Source organism: Aphelocoma coerulescens, chromosome 3 (genome assembly GCF_041296385.1).
Source record: "Aphelocoma coerulescens isolate FSJ_1873_10779 chromosome 3, UR_Acoe_1.0, whole genome shotgun sequence".
Taxonomy (NCBI): domain Eukaryota; kingdom Metazoa; phylum Chordata; class Aves; order Passeriformes; family Corvidae; genus Aphelocoma; species Aphelocoma coerulescens.
The window spans coordinates 59,940,423-59,957,953 of record NC_091016.1 but is presented as its reverse complement, the minus strand read 5'-3'; the positions used below and the strand labels follow the sequence as shown (position 1 = coordinate 59,957,953).

General features: G+C 37.1%; 1 protein-coding gene across 1 annotated transcript in view; it reads right to left on the bottom strand.

Moving 5' to 3' along the window:
• PEX7 (peroxisomal biogenesis factor 7) overlaps nucleotides 1-17,531 on the bottom strand; it is a 43,480-nt gene that overhangs the window by 9,917 nt on the left and 16,032 nt on the right. The window contains exons 6-9 of the mRNA XM_069010484.1: nucleotides 14,557-14,663; nucleotides 14,032-14,145; nucleotides 10,739-10,794; nucleotides 4,323-4,422 (exon numbers count right to left, since the gene is read on the bottom strand). Coding sequence (XP_068866585.1) covers nucleotides 4,323-4,422; nucleotides 10,739-10,794; nucleotides 14,032-14,145; nucleotides 14,557-14,663 — 377 coding nt within the window. The remainder of the gene's footprint in view (nucleotides 1-4,322; nucleotides 4,423-10,738; nucleotides 10,795-14,031; nucleotides 14,146-14,556; nucleotides 14,664-17,531) is intronic.

Genomic DNA, 17,531 nt, shown 5'->3' with positions numbered 1-17,531 from the left:
CATGTATCCTTGCAGTTTAGGAATGCCATTGTTCATAGCACAGAAGTGTAAGAGAAATGGAAAGATTTCTATCTTGTTCCCAGTAGATACTTAATCCTGTTCTCAGCAGCACAACAGAAAGCCTGAATCAATGCAAAACAGTAATTTATACATTCCACTGGCTGCTTTACATAGTTCAGAAGAGATGTGAGATGTAGCTAAAAAAGATTTTCAGACGAAATTCAGAGCATCAGGTTTTTTTACATTTGTGGTAGGCAAAATAGTTTTAGAACTGCAACAGAAAGGGCTGGGTATCTTTTTGTCCACGATTTAAAGAAATTCATGATACATGTGTATCTTCTATTCTTTATATACTTATGGAAATAATTTCAGAATCAAGACAAGAAGGGAATGTTTGCAGGATCTGTACTTTTTATCTGTGTCATTAATGGATTGCCTAAAGATATTTAAAATTAATTCATTACTCCCATATGGCATTCAACCTACAACAGAAGAAAAAGGCTGTTTTTAAATAAAGCTGCAGAAGTAATATCAAAGGAAGTTACCTACAGCATGTAAACATGAATGTAAACACAGCAAAATCCCAGGAAGAGATGTCTTAAAGGAGTATTATATTTTTATTCATTAGAACATTCACAGTAAATATCAGGAGAGCAGTAAGAAATCCAGTGAGCTACAGAGCACAACTCCACTATGTGGTCTAGCATCACCAGCCCCAAGTGAGGAATACTTTATAGCTGATTACCAATTTTAATCCCTACATACAACCTATGCTTATCTAGTGTGTATACAAGGAAGCAAAGTTTAGTTGTTTTTCTTATCCCTAAACTTTGGAAAGAACTACCTGGTTTAAAAAACTGCATACTCTTAATTTGGCTGACAGGGTAAACAGATTTGTTCAGTTCTTAATATTATACATCATCACAAATTTAAAAGATTTTTGGTGCTTACAGTCTTGTCACTGTTCTCATGTGTGCCCAGGCTACTTTGGCTGAAAGCTGGAGTTGGTTGTATTTTCTCCTGGAAAACATGCCTGGCAAACTCTCACATCAGCACTTGCAGTTTAACAGAGTAATACCCTGAATATATTGATGATCATTTCTGTTAATGCTTTGCACTGAAAAATACACATTTTTCTATGCACCTGAAAGTTTGTTTGTTGTCTCAAACTTCTATGAACCTAGCACTAACATTATGGTGGGGAAAAAAAACTCAAAGCAAACATCTGATTTTTAAAATTCAAAGCTTTCAAAAAACACCTACTTTACATAGAGGCAGATAATCCAAAATAGATACTAGAATATTTAATTAAGTATGAAGGAGTTTTTTTTTCATCTAGCTAATACTAGTGGGTCTCTTCACATTCCTTATGATCAGATTTCTCTCCACATGTTGCCTCCCTTAATACAAGAACCAGCCTGTCTGCATGTACCTACTCTCTGCCTGCGGGTTCTGTGCAAAGCTCAGTCAGTTCCACAGGAATGTCTTGTAATTCCTAGATTACTAGCTACTTAATCACAGTATCTATTCTGAACACTTTCAGTAGTGCAGATAATTTTTTCCTTGACATGTAAAAAATACTTCAAAAATGCTTAAGTTCATTGTGCAAAGCCAAAGAAAACATAAGTCTGTCTAGACAACAAAAAATATCATTAAGAATGAAAGCAAAGGTTAATGACCAGAATGGTACTTAATTTGAGTATAAATGAATAGCTTGTCCATTATAAATAAAATACCCTGCATTCTCCCTGGATCCTTCTCTTTCTCCCTCGAGGAGAGAAGCAATTCAAATCTCATAACTCCTTATAAAGCACACAGTGAAAATCACAAATCATGCAAATACATGAAGAAAACAAATAATGGAGCTCATCATCAGATTGATAAAGAACAGACATAAAGGCAACCTACATGTTGGAAACAGCAGCATAAAATTTAAGCAAATAATCTGTGTTGGATAGATGCAGAAGCCAGGGAAAGACTCCAAGGGCTCATACTGGAAGCAACTATTCAGCAGGTGTTCGTAGAATCATAGAATGGTTTGGGCTGGAAGGGACCTTAAACATTATCTAGTTCTAACCCCCCTGACATGCACCCAGACACCTTTCACTAGATTAGGTTATCCAAAGTCCCTTTCAGCCTGGCCTTGAATGCTTCCATCCACAACTCTGGGTAAGCTGTTCCAGTGTCTCATCACCCTCACAGTAAAGAATTTTTTCCTTATACCTGCTTAACTCAATGATCTCTCAGTTTGAAGCCATTACCCCTTGTCCTTGTAAAAAGTTCCCCTTCAGCTCTCTTGGAGGATCCCTGGTAGGGGATCCTGGCAGGTACTGGAAGGCTGCTACAAGGTCTCCCTGGAGCCTTGTCTTCTCCAGGCTGAACAGCCCCAACTCTCTCAGCCTGTCTTTATATGAGAGATGCTTCAGCCCCCTGATCATCTTCATGGCCTTTCTCTGGACTCATTCCAACACATCCATGTCCTATTCAGAGCTGAACAAAGTACTCAAGGTGGTGTTTCATGGGTCTTCCTTTGAAAATGGGGGTTATGTTTACCTTGTGTTCACTCTTTAACTTAGTGAGAGTTTAATTTTATCACAGGTTTTTAAACTTCTTTTAAAAAAAACAACATTCACATTTTGCATTGCTGTGATATCCAACCCTCACAATACATTAAATCAACTCAATGGAAAAAACCAGAGGAATATCAAAGCTGTTGCAAATGCCAAACTTCTGGCTGGAACGCACATTGGCACACAGTAAATATGGATATGTACCCTAGATTTACAGATTCGTGCACTAAGTCCAACATCAGACTTGTAGAATTTCTGCATGGAAAAAAGATACCTGAATGCACAAATGTCCTAATGTTGATAGATATGCACACCATCATTTTCCTTTTTTTCAACATACAAGTGCATGTGCAGCAGTTTTCTTTCAATTCATTATCTACCATGAAGCAGTGGGCTTATACTCAAAGTAATCACATTCTCAATACAAAATGAACGAAAAAAATCTTCTCTCTTCATTCAGATCAAATGCAAAACCCTTATCAGCTTCATGGAAAGCTGAGCTGGGCTCAGCACATGCACTGCTGTAGGACTGAAGCCCTAAATGCTACGCTATGCTTGCTGCTCCCTCTGGACCCAGTGCAGACAAAATCACATCTGTGCAATCACTTGGGATGAAGTTTCCAACCCCAGCAACTGGCCTTTAAGTATTCTTGCCTTGCACTGATGAAAAACAATCTGAACCTTGAAAACTTTTTTTCAGCCTTACAAATTCCCCTATGTGGTTCACAGCACGACCTTGTGAGCAGTTATTGCAGCACCACTGAAGCAACAGAATTTAAGGAAAAATCAACCAGGTAGAAAACCCATCAATCTATCATTTGGCTGGAATGGTTCCACATGAAGTAAGTGAAGTATTTTGCCAAATTTACACCTTTCTCCTGTGTCCTTTTACCAGCAGAAATTGCAATGGTTTTAATTTGCTTTGTCCAAACAGAAGTGGAATGCAGATGTTACAATTTTTATCTGGGGTAAAAAATTCATTTTACTGTGAATTTGAGAAGAATCTAAATACAAATTATATCTCTGGCACATTAAATAGTGCATTAGGATCGGTTAATACAATTACAGTAATTTTTGTGTGAAAACTAAAGGCTTTCTCATGTTAAAGCAAATAATTAACTTCAGTTTTTCAGAGTTTCTTGTCTGAAAAAAACACTTCGTATTACAAAAAAATAAAAAAATCCTCTGTTTACAAAATAGAAACAACTGCAGCAATAGAAGGAGAGGGGAATCCTTACAGAACTAGTACATAAATAAGTGCCACTGATAAAACAGGTTCTACTTATTCACATGAATAGCTGAGGGGTTTAAATTTCTGCCACAGATTAAGCCTCCCCTAGTTCTCCAAACATATGCCAAACCAGGTCTAGGCATCATGTGTGACACTACCAATATTTAACTTGACAATTTAAGCAGATGGAAGAAAGCTCTGGATCTCAGCTTAGCATTCTAGACTCTACTACTCTTCCTTCCAAAACAAAATACATCATTTTCCCAGAGCTCACTGTGGCTTTCAGTTATCTGATTTTACAATCTTGTCTGTCCCGCCCTCCTCTCCTACCCAATGCAAGGAACTGCTTTACAAATAAAAATGGACCTGAAATGAGGTTTATTTAATTAGCATTCAGCCAGATTCACTTCTAGAAGCTTACTGCAACAGGGTGACTTATTCAGGGTCTGAGTCCTGCAGCCCAGCCATGACCACAGTAGCTGTAACAGGCAAGTGAAAAGTAAATTCATTCCAGCTCTTACCTGACCACGGTTGTGAAGACTTAAATCCAGACCACATGTAAATTCAGTATGATGCTCAACTGTTTCCAGCAAAGGATTAGGCTTGGAAAAGTCCCAGAATCTAGAGAGATAAAGGAGGGAGAGAAAGAGAAAAAAAAAATCAAACAAACCACAGTTAAAGTAATTGAAAGGCCATTTCAAAAATATAATGCAAGATATTGACAAATCTGTCACTGCCAGGGTATTTAAAAAAGCAAACTCATCCACTTAGAAAACATAACAAATCATACTCCTGCAAAGCCATCTGCTGATTTGCATAAATTAAACCCCACTGGGCAAAGCCATCTTTGCGTCCTGTTGCAGAAACTGAGATCAAAGTTGGCACCAAGGAGCAGTCGTTGGGACATTATTAAAAGAGAAGAAAAAATGTAGGCTAGAATACTCTTGCTATATTTCTTGATGGCTGGGGAATTTTATCCCTGAAAGATATTAGCACAATTTATGATTTTTCTCAGGTTTTGGTATCATTAACTATGGGGTCTTTATTTAAATAAAAGTTACACATTCATTTAGAGATCTCAGTCATGCACATTCTCAAATTTGAGACTGTGTTCCTGGAAAACAGAATTTAATATTATAATTTAGTAACAAATTTGTACTACACAGATCAGCTACATTACACAGTTAATTCCACTAGTCCATATTTTTAAAGCAATTTTTGTTTTGAGCCTTGATTGATAAAAAATACTTAGAAAATAACAATTCTGAAGTACTGTGTTTCTCCCAGCTACTGTCCCAATAGATGCAGTGTCCATCTATGCAATTAACAGAAAGTATGAGAGATGCAAGAGTGGTTTGGGTTAAAATATAGGTAAAAGACACCTCAGTCATGAAAAAAACAATTCAAACCCAGAACCTTCAGAGGGTAACACACTGACAAGACCCCATATGATGGCACAAAACAAAGGTTTGTTCCTCTTTCTTGTGTTGTATATACTGCTGAGAAAAGTCCACAGGCTGCACACCACAGCACATTTTGTGGGCTGTCAGCTGTAATCAAATTTTCTACAGCCCAGATTTTCACACGGGTCAATTATACACTTTACTACTTCTGTAACAATCACAGAGGTCTCTTTGCCTTGCTCTTATTGGGAAAAGTGACAATACCTAAAAACAACAGCTCATTATCCGACCAACTACACTGGAAGTACTGTAAGTTCAAACCAATTCAGGTAAAATAGCAAACACTGGAGTTAGCAGGGTCAGTTTGTTTAATATGTAGATGTTATTTCCTTCATAAACAAGGAGAGTGGTATCAGCACAATGGCTATGCCATAGCAACAATCCTCTTAATTTTTTCCTAGTACCTGAGATCTAAAATAAACAACCTGTTTTGCAGGACAGAGGAGCAAAAGACCATCTCAGCAATTTCATGCTCCCACATTTGTTTATAAGAAGGTAAGGAAACAAATTTTGTTGTTTTTAAGTAATAGTGTTAGCCTTCCTTACCACATTAGCTCTCTACTAGTTCTTGAAAGACAGAAGCTCATAACTGAAAACTAAAGAAGATAACTTTAGATCTACATGAATAAAAACTTTAAAAAGACTTTCTGATCAATTTTAAGAACAGTAGGACGATATGGTGGTTGTATGAAGTCATGCTGTAAAAAGTCAGAAGCAGTTTAGAGGTTAAGAGTACTGCAACTTAGAGTTCAACACACTGACTGGGAGCTTTGGTACTTTTTAAAATATATAAATAAATATGAGTGAAAGCTCAAAAAATGTTCCGTTTCAGGACTGAGAACCATTAATTAATTAATGATGATTAATTAATGATGTTAATTAATTAAAAATTAATGATGGTTCTCATAACAACTTTGCAATCCAAAGTGAGAAACACTCTCTATACCACAGCTTCCAAAACCACCATGGTGACAACAGTATTTTCTTCAGAGTCAACTTCCATCACATTCTGCAGACTGAGAAGGCACTGCAATTTTTCTAAGAAACTGTTTACCACAGTAGGATGGCTATACAGCAAAGTGAAGATGCATTCACAGCACAAATAGGCGTGCTTCCATTACTTTAGTTGTAAGTGTATCTACACAATTAGCAGCATGAACTTAAAAAATGGCCCAGACAACCACATAGGCTTTTACAGTCCCTTACAGGTTGGTACAGCCTGTACAATCACAGGTGTGTCACTTAGAACTGCTACTTTTACCCATATCTTGTATGAAGCCATAACTTCATCACATCTGCACTGATCACAGACACCCCAAAACCTATATGAGTGCATTTTCTTAAACTTTTTAACACTGGAATTGTTAAAAGTATAACTTTTCCCTCATTTCTCTACAGTTTGTTTTACATGTATCTGACATGCAATTCAGAAGCTGCACATGTATTGCAAGTGGACTGCTTATTCTAAATGAGACATCATGAAAAGAGAAAAAGCCTGTTATGCTATAGATTTTGTACTTTGTACCACCCATAGCAGTGTCACAAAGACCTGTGCTCCCCTACCAAAACACTTTAACCAACCCAAATATAGTTTGTCCTGCATATCTCCTACCTTGACCTCACCCCCACTGTACCCTCACCAAATGCTCCTGCACTTTCCCCACTGGCTGGGAAAAAAGAGGCAGCAAGTATCATTTCAGGTTCCAGTGTCTGTACAATGCATTGTGGCAGCCTGTTGCTGCATGATGAGGAGCTGGTAGATCAGTAAGAAGATTAGACAGGTGGTGAATTCATGCTGTGTCTCTTACCTTCCTTAAGGCAGTACTTGGGGTTTCCCTCTCTTGCATGCTCATGTGTTTCCCTTAAACTTGTAAAAGCTTAGTAAATTTAGACTACAAGTTTCCTGTCAAATCTAGTTAAGTTTTCAATAGGTTCAAAAGTTACTTCAGGAAATGATTCAATGAAAATGCACGTATGGAAACACAAAGAACAACTTCTCAAGTCTGTGTCCTTCTGGGTAAGAAAAATATATTTATGATAAATATTTATTCATGAAAACTTTACTACTGCTCTTAGGTTACACAATGCCTTCATACATCGGGTTTTTAGGTGGGCGTGAATCAGCTATTTAGAGGCTGCTTTCCATAAAAGCCCACTCAACAACGACTAATGCTAGCTTTCCCACACAACCACAGCTGGCAAAAGTCACAGTAGCATGTGGATGTAGAAAGGCAAGAACCTTTCAAGAGCAACACAGAACTCAGTGCTAGTTTACTGCATGTGTATCACACAATTCACCACCCTGCTCCTAGTCTCTAATTCCTGTGCTGACTTGTAAAAGCTCTTCCTGCAAACTAGAACCACCACTGTCAGAGTAGAGCTTAGTGTTGAGCTACAACAAGTAGTTGGATACAGGCCAATCAGGGCAACGATGTTACTTCAGGCATTAGCTGGGAACATCTGTTTCCACGCTAATATTCTGAAGAAATTATTTCATTGCAGTTCCAGTGAAGTATCAATGTTATGAAGCAACTCGGGTATAGAAGGGCATTTGTCATTTGGGGAAAATAAGGAAAAAAGAGAGTAAATGAGCAAACACCCACCTTTTCACTTTGAAGAAAAAAAAGAGAAAAAGAATACAAGGATAATAAGAATAACTAACTGAAGTGAAACCCAGTTTATTTCATGAACAGCCCTATTCTGTAAGATTTCTTTGTGATCTAAGTTACTGAACTTAGTGGTGGAGTGCTGGAGATAGTGGTTTACTTTACAGTGTGTTGCAGAGATGATGTCCAGGATAGTACAACTTTTAACAAAAATTGCCTTTTTTGCCTTAGGGACAAGCTTCTGTGAATATGATTCAAGATCTGGCCTGATACCAGCCTAATGAAGTCTACAATTTATCAGATCTTCTGTTTAGATTTTGGTGAGCACTGTCTGTGACTAATGCACCAAGATTTCTTTTTTATAGAGTCCAAAAATACAAAATGGCGATTCCAGTAAAGATGACACTGATGTTCTTCCAAACTGAATTTTAACAGAGATAACGTTTAAGAATATGCATGCAGACCTAAAGTAGTTCTGGAAATGTTACAGTACTTTGTGTATTTCCATTTTAATGATTCATTTGTGGTCAATCTGCTCTTTAATTAGCCTACATTTTTTCTGAGCTCTTCCAAAGAGTAAGGAAATGGTATAGAAAGAATTTGTCTAAACGAAGCATTTACCGGACAGGGATTAAATCAAAATCATTATACCCAGGTATGTAAAAACTCAAGTTCGAATCAACATCCTTTTTTTCTCAGCTCCCAGTATGAAGCTGGCATGTGAACTAGGTTTCTTTTCAGTAGCTTGACTACAGTGCTCACATTCAATCGTTATACTATTTGCAAAGGATGAAGCTAACTGTTGTTAACTTTGTTTTCAACCTACTAGTTTTTCTTTTAGATATCCAGTTGTGATTTTGTGCCAAACTAGCTGTACCACCTGAAACAAACAAAGCCCCTATCTCTTACATGGCAGTTTGGTAATCTGAGCTAAGATTTGCAGCTGTTTGGTTGAACTATAAACCAGTGAACCATAAAGCTTCTGTAACATTTAAGATTACGGAGTTCTGACAGTAAAGAATTGCTCCAAAACTATGCTCTATTCTGTTATCTACTATAAACTAATGCTTGCAGGTAATTCTGAGCTTCAAACAGACACACTGAAGAATATAAAGGAACGATATCATAACTAAACTGCTATTAAAATAACACTGCAATGAATCTGTTTTTAAAGGACTGCCATACCATGCTATTCTCTGAACCAAAAACCCCCTATCAAACGGGGCTAAAAAGTCACAGGCCTTGAGTAGATTCACCAAGATCCATAATTAATATCATGTGCTGGAATCCCAACTTCTCCTCCAGCTTTTATATATTTATCAAGGACTTTTATGTTTAAATTGAAATGTATGTGTATGTGTGTATATACTCATGTCCACACATCCACGTGTGTGTGGTGTACATGCATGTGCATACATGACAGGATGTTTGCATGTATGTGCATGTGGAGTGTATGGTGCATCCAGTAAAATGACAGTACAGGATATGTGGTAGAGGTACAACATACTCTTTAAGAGGTGTTCCCGAATTCTTATGATAACAATTTTCCTCCATTATACAGAATATTTTGCTTGTGACACCTTTTCCAAAGACTTCCACCTGGCCTTCTCTGTTGTTTGTTCACTCTTAACAAACCAAACAGTTTTAGAAAACTGTCAAAAATCTTTATTTCATCTCTTCAATTCTGCTAGTCCTAGTCATGACAAGTAAATCTTTGGACAGAAGAATAATGCCTAGAGTGAATTTTGTGAAGAAGTCCTCAAGCTCTGCATTTATAGACACAACACTTTGTAACCTAGTAGCTCTCTCCATCTTTACTGACAATTTCCACATACAAAAATGTCAGAGCTAAAACTGCACTAGATTTCAGTACTGCATGAAGCACATTAGTGCCAAACCTGAAGGATATATAGATAGTGCCAAAAAGGGGAAGAGCATGACAACACAATCAAGTCACTTCAATGCTTAATGGGTTAACTTCATAATGCAACTTTATATGATGTTATGGCAGAAGACTGGATAGATTTATGATTTAGCAACACATACAGGCACTGAGAATTAGCAAGATTTCCCTTTGGAAACAGAACCTCTCTAGGTCTGGTGTCAGACCAGTTAGGAAGTGGTATTTACTTGAGATGATTTGGACAAGTGGGATAACTTTGCAGTCATTTATAGAGGCAAGAGGGCTTCTCTCATTTCTTGATGTACTGCCTACTACATTCAGTCCACATAGAAAATTTAAATGTAGATGAAAAAATGTGATTGAAGTATTCAGGAATACTTCACAGTGTTTTGACTTATGACATTTTTTATCTTAGAGAAATCCCAGTATCAAATCAAACTTCTTTAGGATTTCCAATTAGCTTTAAAACAACTGTACTGTAAGACCCTCAGCAGTATCAGATATACTGAGCAGCCAGGGGAACTTGCAGAAATACTGTCTAAAGAGTTTCAGCATGCACACTGTGGAACACTACTGAAGCTTTCTCTGACACTGGTAGGACAAAAACTATGTTTATAAAACGTCTAAACAAAAATGTGTCACAGAAACATATGAGTTCACCTAACTGTATTAATTTAAGAGGGTATTACCTTCTTATCAGACATTATCACAGCTGGATACAACCATGTTCAGTAGAGTGATGTGAAAAGGATTGCAGAAAGCATCTGACAGAGCAGATATTGCTCAGCAGAGTGACTGAGCTGGTCTTTAAGTGAAGGACCCATGCATTTTCAACATAGCTTATGAAGCATCTGACAGCAGTATTAACTGCAATTCAGTATGTCCACTCTGGAACTGTTTTCTATTGCAAGCCATATTAAATAGATCATCTTTCTGTTTTTATCCAGTTAGAGAAAATACTGTACCTTACAGTAAAATCATAGGAGCAAGAGGCCAATATGGTTGCATGGAATGGTGAAAACTGCAAGAAAACAAAACAACTTTCAAAGTTAAAACTTTGTGAACATATATAGACTTACTGTAAGTAGCAAGTTATCAAAGTTTAACTATTTTAATGGTCTTTGTTGGTACCACATCATGCTGCAATAAAACAGACTATATCAATATATTTCTCCCCCATGCTTCTAATTACAAGGAAACATAGAATTAATAATCAGAAGGAATGTTCTATGGGATCCTGGTTTACTTAGATTTCATTACAGCAGTGCCAAATAACTCTGCTGTAAAGTTAAGAAGTTCTGGAACAGTCATATAAACAGTCATTCAATTCTGCTTTTGGCTAACAGGCTGAGTTTCATCTCATTATATAAATCAAGTTTCAAAACAGCTATGTGACCAGTTAATTATTTTCAGAGAGACAAAATCTGTGCCATACTGCAGAGAACATAAGATATATTGCCGTCATCAATTCTATATCCTACCATTTTGAAATTATTTATACAAATGGGAAAACTGGAGACAAGTGGAAAAACTGAAGGCAATATAACATCATTTCATGATTTCCCCCTCTCCTACAGGGCATTTTACAGGACACACTCTTCCATGGACTCTTGCAGACTGGTCTAAGAACTGCAGCAAGAAGGATGCAGTTACGCAAAAATTGTTCATCTCAGCTCTAGCTTTTTGGCAACATTCAGTTTCCAAATATTTTAAAATTTGTATTTCTCAGCAGGAAATACAACAAGCCACTGAAACAATCTGAGTTCGAAATGCAGGTACCCCACACCATGATTCATTTGTAAGTCTTCCTGCAAGACTTCTAATATCATTCACAGCAACTATGAAGTCAAAAGTTAAGTCTGGCCTATTGCCACAACTGCCCAAGTTGCCAAGAGAGCAGTGTATGTTGATGGCTGCTGAAATCTGCTGACAGAGTTCTCTTTACTATAGCAGAATTGAGGGATGTGCATGCTGGAACTTGAACCTCTTCAGATTTCCTGCAATTTTTTCTGAGGGAAAAAAAGCCCAAAACAAAATGGGTTCTGCAGCTCAGAAAAATTAATACTAGAGGGGGAGAAGTCTGACGGGCAACAAAAAACAATGGTACACTTTCCATAAGCCCCCTTTGCATGTCCACATAGTTTAAGATGAAGCAAAACCATCCTGTCAAATCTTTGTCATTAACCTTAAGTATCCTAGAAACTTATCCAAGAAAACTCTATCAAAATACTCAGCAGAGTGCTACACATGCAAGTTGAAAAAAAATCGCATAATGTCTTTCTTCTACAAAAGAAAATTCTGTTCCATTTAGCTGTAAGATACTACAGTTTTATCACCTGAACAGCTGTATACAGGCAGAAGATACCACCATATCATCCATCCTGACCTCCAACAGATCATTTATTCAAATACCTTTACAGGTAAACTAAAAAACCATAACTATGTTTCAGTGTAAGATATTGAAGCCAGCTAAGAATGTGAGGATCAAATGCACCAACATGAAAATCTCCTGTAAAGTACTCCAGATGACCTCATGTGCTGATAATGCTCTGCACTGCAGTGAAAGACCATAAGAAATCTGCAGGAATCCTGACAGTATCGTATTGGGTAGAATTCCTTGCTAGTCTCAGATCTGACAGTCAAACACAAGCCCTGAACGAGTGAGTGGAATACAAAAGACAGGCAACCCAAGAGTGTGATTTCATGGTTGGTTTAAGCTAATTTCAGAGTGCACTGCTGCCAAAATTTGTGGCTTCCAGTTTCTTTTCCACTTCAAACTGCATGCTCCTGCCCCCCTCCTTTGTGTCAAGGCTTGCAATTGTGTGGTTGAGCAACAAACTGGAACAGCTTAGTGATCCAGACAGAAACTAGTCACTTTCAGGGACAGGGTTTTCAGTCAGAGCCATCAGCTGCAGCTTTATAATCATTGTGTCGGCATGCAGGGGAAGGAATATCAGTAGGGGCAGCTGCCTCTACTGAGGCAGCATCCAGGTCTCTCTCTCAATTCAGTGTGACTGGTGAGTGATACCACCCAAGTGTAGATATGCTGCATCACCCCAAAGTGCTGGTCCACACTGTCATATCTTATGTTCTCAGGGACCACGTCTGTCTTGAAACACAAGCAGTGAAAGCCGAGTAAGATGGAATAGAAGTCATGTACTCTCAGATATATCTCCTTTGCACATGGATGCATCTTCAGCTATGAAAAATATTTCACAGAACCGAATTAGAGAATGGTCATGCAGGAGTTAAATTAGAAAAAAAAAGACTCAGCATCAACCACCAGGGGGGAGAGCACGAAGAGGTAGCTGGGATAAGGAGGAGCAGGAGCTTCTCTGGTTGTCTGACCACGAACAGGATTTGTGATACAGAACTACTACTTGAGTCACACCCTTTTATGAAAACTTACAAACTAAGCATAGTAACCTCTAAATATGTTAGAAACACATCAAGGCCATGTGAAGCAAAATACCAACCCAGGATAACTTTTTTCTGCCAGTTGTCTTCCCAGAAAATATTAATAAACATACCTGTTCCTGAAAGGCTTTAAAAGGATTAGATATTATCTCCTTTTTCAGGAGATTTTGATAATGGTGCTTTTGACTCTCACATTCTTTGCTGGTTTCAGTATCTTACACTGAAACGTAGTTATAGTTTTTGAGTTTACCTAAAAAGATTTTTGGATACATATTTTCATGTAACATGAAAAAAATGTCATTGTGCATCTAGAACAAATTCTTATTGGTGGGTGCTCTAGTTGTACACAGATCCAGTACAGTCACCTGTAGCCTTTCATGCGTAAAGTTTCAAAATCTCTTTGAACACATGAATATTTTCTTTGTATACAAAATAGTATGTATTCACAATGAGTTCTATACCTTGTCTTCTGTGAATATTGACCCCTTGTGTGGAAAGACAAAGGAACAGCATCATTTAAAAATGAGTAAGGGGAAGTGTTTTCTCCATCTCAAATTTCCCATGTAACTTAGCTGAACACTAACACTCTCTCAAGCCGTCTAACACTCTTCGTGTAAATACACTGACTTTGAAAATGTCATTTACTGTAAAATCCCAGTAATCTACTAAACATCAAGATGTTTTACAGTGCTAAATTGAAAGTTTTCAAGAACAGCCACTGTAACGTCTAAAATCCTGTTGTGTTTTTTCCTAGTAATTAGATAATAAAAAGTATTACTGGTATCCAGAAAATTTGTGTAACAATTCAGTGATGGGCAATGGGAAATAAAGTACAACTTACCTTTACTCTTCTGATAGCATAGGTATGACCAAGCAAGACGAACACTGGTTGCCGGATGTTCCTCAAATCCCAGCCTTTCAAGCTACAGTCAACTGCACCAGTTACCAGCAAGTTCTGATGATTTGATGAAACCCAGACATATCATGACAATTTAATTGTTGGATAAAAAAGTTAGATAAATAAAAAAATACAGATGAATAAATCATAAATGAAGTGATGTCCTCAGTGTGCAAATTAAAGAGCACACAGAAACACAAACTGGTTTTCCCCTATTAACTACTCTGCCCGTACACAAAAGAGTAAGCAAAATCTCTGATCTGCTTGAGTTGACCATATGTTAGAACAAAGCTCTTCTGGAAATGTAATAGGGAACGAGAGCAACAAAGCAACTATACATATTTTCATAAAGAGAAGATGCAATAATGTTGCAGTAAAACCACTTGCTATTTAATGAGAGTGGTTCAATTACACAATGAGAGTGGTTCAATTACATCCCACAAAACAGTGGGATGAATGGTTTTATACCTCATCATATTTGCACCAGTCACAGCTCAAGACCTCAGCCTGGTGGGCTGGTATCACAAGCTTGACTCCTGGGGTTTTCACATCCCAAATTCTTAAAGTCTGGTCACCTGAAACAAAGAAAAATTGATTCAATGTTGTTGCATCAGTTTTGGGATTCAGTTAATCCATTAGTACTCAGAGGACAAGTGTTTCTTAGCTGTATGAAATACAAATGGTTGCATGCCAAATAAAGCAAGCAGATTATAGACACATTATAAAGTTGGATTGATGCAAGAAAATGTATCTGAACTTACTACTGCTCTTTCATTAGAGAAAAAACCCCACAACTTCATTTTATTACTAACACTTCCACTATTTTTTAAACTCAGATTTGAGTACAAGGAAATAGGGTAAGATTTAAATAACATTTAATTAAACTAGGAGCTTAAGGTCCATTTAAAAATGAACTTAGAAGATCAGAATAACGAGAAAGCTTTCTTTTCAAGCCATCTGAGAGGTACCACCTAGTCAAATGCTTTTGGCACAAAGAAAAGTGAAGTACTTGATATACAAGTTGTTTCAAAATTCCTTCAATGAAAGGAAAATTTAAGATGTATCACCTATATTCATTGTGTACAGTCTGCAATTACTCTCATTTATTGAAATATTGGAAGATGGAGTCATTCTACTATAACTCTTACAGATATGAAAGGCAACATGTGCTTTAACCTTGGAGCACACACACACACACAAAGAGTGATGAAGGGAGTCCAGCTTAACTTAAGAGCTGCTAATCACCTGTGCCTCTCTCTCTACCTCCAGCCATAAATTTTCTTCTACCTCTAAAGATCTTTAGCATTTGTATACATCCTTCTTACAAATTCAGTTCCTAATGGCTGGTAAAGACATAGAAAGCTGCATCAGCTAAAAGGACAACTATGTTTTTCAATTTTTAAAATCGGGATTTTCTCATTAGCCCTGAATATTTAGCTTTGTGTCAGCAAAATGAATTCTCTAGCTCTCTATCTTACAGAGAGAAAAAACTAATTAGAATTATGATTATGCCTATGTTCATTCAAGAGACAAAATTAATCACTAAAAGGTGATTAAAACACTCATGATTACTATAGGAAGCATGTATCAATACTACCTAAATTAAAAAACCACTGTTTTACCTTGCTACTGAAGAAATTATTGATATTACCTTATAAATATTATTTTCATGCCATTTATATACAAGAATTTTGATGGTTTTAGTGCCCTGTTGGTCACTGGCTGTAAAATATACAGCTGGGCACAAAAAAAATCATAGCTCTTTTCAAGAAACTGGCTACACATCAAATAAAACCATCCTTAGTACAACAGCAATATTCCTAATTGCATGAAGTACCACACCCTGTAGTTTTCACAAAAAAAACCCCATAAAACATTGGAAAAGTTTGAATAAAAAAATAAGGCAGAGAGAGCTTGCTTCACTACATGTTGCGAGTCCAGCCTTCTGCCTGCAGAGCTGCACAGACCTTGGGGGGCTTTGCTCTGGTCTTGGCTGCCTTGCCCTCAGCCCTCCCACCTGTGAGAGATGCTGTACTCCTGGTGGATAAATTCCCCCTCTCTAAGGTGGGAACAACACCCAGTTTCTCACTGTTTTCACTCCCCTCTCCTACTGTCAAGAGGAAGACTGCTGCTCAGTACACGAATAGCACTCCTGACAATGGCACCCTGCAGCCAGCTGAAGCCTCAAACATCACTACAGTGCTTATAAAAACAGGGCAACATATGGAGGGGAAGAAACACGAGCAGCGGGGTTTTGGCAAAAACACAGGTAGTACACCCATCCACTCTCCATTAGCCTTGCTAATCTGCTTGCCTGCAGAGGACAGTTCAGTTCGAGTTTTAAGTGTTTCTGAGATATTATAATGGACTTCTTAAAAAGCTTTTATTTTAATTTTATCAGATAACAGAGATTTGAAGGGGAAACACGTATTTCACTACAGATAGGATCATTTTCCCCAAGCAAATAAATATATAAACCCAGGTGAACTAGAATGAACTGCTACAGAGATGCTACAGTAGCATTGTGAGGGCCAAAAACATTTGGAAAAATAAGTTACTCGGCCAATATCAATTTTGACACTAAATATACAATTGCCCCAATTATTTCTTTTTTAATAGAAAACGCTGATGCATGAGAAAAGGAAAAAAACCTGTTATTTTCCTTTTTTTTTTAAATTTCTTTGAAAATGCTAGACTTAGCAGTTATTAATTCTGGCTGGCACTACCAGTGAAATGTTTTTAATGGAGTAACACAACATGCAAGTGAACCTTTCTGTGAATAGAAAAGACTGATTTAAAGCCAAAGGCAAATCAAATTTTTCCATTTAAGTGGAAAAATCAGACTAAAAAAAAGCCCTGATAAAGAGTGCAATCCTGACACAGTGCAATCCTGACTCAGTGCACATTTTAACAAACCTTTTTTTACCTCAAACTTATTTCCACTACATATATATATTACATTTAATTTCAACAAAACCTGCAGTTAAAAATTTTGCAATTTCCACACTTCCATGAGTACTACAAATACCGAAGATGCACTTCTTCCACAAGCATAAAGCAAAAGTAGGATAATAATAGAAAGTCCAAGGAAAGCACACCTAGTACAATCATATTCATTAACAGACACTTCCAGTTGACATCCCAAAGTAAGCAACCACAAAAGTACCCAACATTTCCCCCATAAAATATTTCTATTTTTGTAAGAAGCAATTTCTCTATGGCAACAGATTTTTACTGGTCCATTAGATAATTATGATTTCAGAATTGTTTATACATTGTACTTGCTTTCTTTCTTTCTAATGAATATTTGTGAAATCTTGGACGAATCAATAAAACTACACAATATACACTCATCTATTCAAAACTTTTCAATTGATGCTAATCTACAAGTACATCATCCTTATACACAGGATAAAGACTGCCAATGTGAATGACAATGTCTG